A 3281-nucleotide genomic window follows, 5' to 3' on the forward strand; every position below is an offset into this window, starting at 1 on the left:
CAGCAAATTGCATTGAGCGATAGAGGTTAGTTTCTTGTAAATAACAAGTTTATCACATACTTTTTTGAAATCCCAAGGTTGTGAAACAGGAGTCTTTCCAAAGTAGTCTGCAGAATTTAAGATTTTCCAGTGGCTGGACAGGACAAGAGTCTGTCCAACATGATGATCCTGAAATGTGGCAATTGGTGCAAGAAGAGAAACAGCGTCAGAAAAATGGATTAGAATTGATTGCCTCAGAGGTGAGTACCCACACGAAACATTCACTTTTAATCATTTTGACTGTTTTTTACTTTATGCCTAAATTTGACTATTATTGAGTAAAAACAAAATTTCATTGGGTTGAGTTCAGCATTGTATGAAAGGATTTTTAAAATGTTGTCTGTTGCAGAACTTTTGCAGTAAAGCAAGCTTGGAAGTTTTGGGTTCCTGTCTAAACAATAAATATTCTGAAGGCTATCCAGGTCAAAGGTGACTAAAATAAAAATAAAAATTTATAGATTATAAAAATAAATAAATTCTTGTAATTCATTAGATTGATCAAAGTGTATAAAAATGTAATTCTTTTATAATTTCTAGATACTATGGAGGAACAGAGGTAATTGATAAAATTGAAAACCTCTGCCGTAAAAGAGCTTTAGAAGCTTTTCACTTAGATCCAGAGAAGTGGGGAGTTAACGTTCAACCATATTCTGGTTCTCCAGCAAACTTTGCCACATACACTGGACTGCTGCAGCCGCATGATCGCATCATGGGTTTGGATCTTCCTCATGGTGGACAGTGAGTATACTGGCTACTTATACATGGCGACATACATTAATATTAATCTATTAAGTATCTATGTCATTAACACCTGTTTTCCTCATTAGTCTCACTCATGGTTTTATGACTGACACAAAGAGGGTGTCTGCTACATCTGTCTATTTTGAGTCTATGCCATACCGCCTCAATATTGAGTCTGGGACAATTGATTATGAAAAGTTAAGAGAAACAGCTGTTTTATTCCGACCTAAAATGATTATTGCCGGAACCTCTGCATATTCCAGACTATTAGACTACCAAAAATTTAGAGAGGTTTGTATCCATCTATGTATAATAAATTATTTCTACGGAAAAGACAAATCTTCAGAATGTTTGATAAAATAATTTTCTTTTCAGGTTTGTGATCAAGTAAAAGCTGTTTTGTTGGCAGACATAGCACATATATCTGGATTAGTTGCGGCACAAGTCATTCCTAGTCCTTTTGATTTTGCCGATGTTGTGACAACTACCACTCACAAAACTTTAAGAGGAGCAAGGTCAGTGAACTAATACTTCATGTTTGCCCATTTTATAGAAGATTAAAATTAGTTTACTCCATTGTTTCATGTCATTGTCTAGGTCAGGCATGATATTTTACCGGAAAGGCATCAAGGGGACAAATCCTAAATCAAACCAACCGATTTACTACGATTTTGAAAACCGTATCGATGCAGCTGTTTTCCCTTCTTTGCAAGGAGGTCCTCATAATCATGCTATTGGAGCAGTTGCTGTGGCTCTAAAACAAGCTACATCCCCAGAGTTTGTTTTATACCAACAACAGGTCTTAAAAAATGCCAAAGCTATGGCTAATGCCCTATTAAAAAAAGGATATACTTTGGTTTCTGGAGGAACAGATAATCATCTTGTCTTAGTTGATCTTCGATCAAAAAGTAAGTCCCAATCATAAAGTTTAATACCTTCCACTCTCAGAGTGCACTTCAAAGAAACTAGTTTTGTGCTTTTACTATCCTAGATCTGGACGGTGCTCGTGTGGAGGCTGTTTGTAATTTAACTCACATTACTGCCAATAAAAATAGCTGTCCCGGTGACAAATCAGCTCTTTATCCAAGTGGACTAAGGCTTGGTAAGTTCTTTATTTTTAAAAATTTTCTACAAAAGAAACAGAATATTGTGGCATAGCTTTTTCTATGAATTGTTTTGTTGTTTAGGTGCCCCTGCTCTAACTTCAAGAAACTTCAAAGAGAAAGATTTTGAGGAAGTTGTTAATTTTCTAGATGTAGCTGTTGATATTGCAGCGGTAGCGAAAAGCAAAGCTGGTTTGTTGACAATGATTCATCAAATATCTTTTGAAACTGAAAGTGGTTGAGATCACAGATTGATAATGGTTCATTGATTTCAGGAAAAACCATGAAAGAGTACCATGCTTTTCTAGCCAGTGATCAGGATATTATTAGAAGAATGTCTGCCCTTAAGTCAGATGTTAAATCATTTGCCTCAAGCTTCCCTATGCCCGGATTTGATGACCATTAAGTTACGAAAATACTTAGATGTTTAATTTGCTTAATAAGTCCGTCAAGATTTGATATTACTTTATAGGGAGCAATATAAAATGTCTTTGCTATTCATTTTACAAAACTTTTAATTACTTTCGTGTTTTATCATTGAATTCACGATTAATTGCTTCTTGAATGGCGATTTTATCGCGTATGTCTCTGAGGAAGTCCTGGAAGTGGTTGACGTTGGTGTAGAGGCTGATAGGGTACTCTCTGAGACCCACACTGACAACACCTCGCACGTACCACGTGTTTTTCTTGTCAACGAAGCATAAACCTCCCCCACTGTCCCCCTGTGAGGGGTTCGGTACTATGCCAGAAGGAACTGCAAGCAGACAACACATGCGTCACGGTTAAAGTCCGTTAATCAAACGTTCTGTTGCCCGAAGCCGAAGAGCCCGTAGCCCCCCAGCCTTCACACTTGGTCGCTTGGGCGGGCCGCCGTCTCCACACAGGTGCTAGGCGGGTTGGCCTACCCAGCGCGTAGCAGGCGCCATTGCACCGTGATGAAGGGTTTGTTTCATTCTGTAGCTTGTAACATGATTTAGTTTTTCGTTTTAATTTTTTTTTATCTTTCTCACCTCGCAGAAACCCTGCGCAAATCTTGTCTTGGGTTATGTATCTTTGAATGGCGGGTGGAAGACTTTGAAAACACTCGTTTTTGGCGACGATGGGCACCGTGGCTGCGTTGAGTGTCTCACTTGCCTCCCCTGTCGATTCTAACTTGCCCCATCCTGCCAACTGGACGCACAAGTCATGCAAATGAGTGGACAAAGAAACATTTCGTTATTGTGGCGGGCTACTTTTTTTTTTTTTTAATGCGCCCTAGGCCATACCTTGCCTTTTACACCGGGACGCAGATCCACGTTGTTTTCAGGCGACCAGTTGACGCACACGGGCGTCACCACTTCGCTGAACTTGGCCTTGCTCTCCAGAACCAGGACGGCTATGTCGTTCGCGAAGGTGCCC

At 39.3% G+C, this 3281-nt stretch overlaps 2 protein-coding genes across 2 annotated transcripts in view; one reads left to right on the forward strand and one right to left on the reverse strand.

Moving 5' to 3' along the window:
* The window catches only part of LOC113214512 (serine hydroxymethyltransferase, mitochondrial), a 12242-nt gene extending 9848 nt beyond the window's left edge, over nucleotides 1–2394 (forward strand). Inside the window, exons 2-10 of the mRNA XM_052264434.1 lie at nucleotides 78–239; nucleotides 389–468; nucleotides 577–777; nucleotides 867–1071; nucleotides 1156–1295; nucleotides 1378–1688; nucleotides 1772–1882; nucleotides 1968–2075; nucleotides 2159–2394. Coding sequence (XP_052120394.1) covers nucleotides 78–239; nucleotides 389–468; nucleotides 577–777; nucleotides 867–1071; nucleotides 1156–1295; nucleotides 1378–1688; nucleotides 1772–1882; nucleotides 1968–2075; nucleotides 2159–2289 — 1449 coding nt within the window. The 3' untranslated portion in view covers nucleotides 2290–2394. The remainder of the gene's footprint in view (nucleotides 1–77; nucleotides 240–388; nucleotides 469–576; nucleotides 778–866; nucleotides 1072–1155; nucleotides 1296–1377; nucleotides 1689–1771; nucleotides 1883–1967; nucleotides 2076–2158) is intronic.
* The window catches only part of LOC113214505 (synaptic vesicle glycoprotein 2C-like), a gene marked incomplete in the record, with an annotated part of 14926 nt that overhangs the window by 1432 nt on the left and 10213 nt on the right, over nucleotides 1–3281 (reverse strand).

The sequence above is a fragment of the Frankliniella occidentalis genome, unplaced genomic scaffold (genome assembly GCF_000697945.3).
Source record: "Frankliniella occidentalis isolate FOCC.00 unplaced genomic scaffold, Focc_3.1 Scaffold19, whole genome shotgun sequence".
In the NCBI taxonomy this organism is placed as follows: Eukaryota; Metazoa; Arthropoda; class Insecta; order Thysanoptera; family Thripidae; genus Frankliniella; species Frankliniella occidentalis.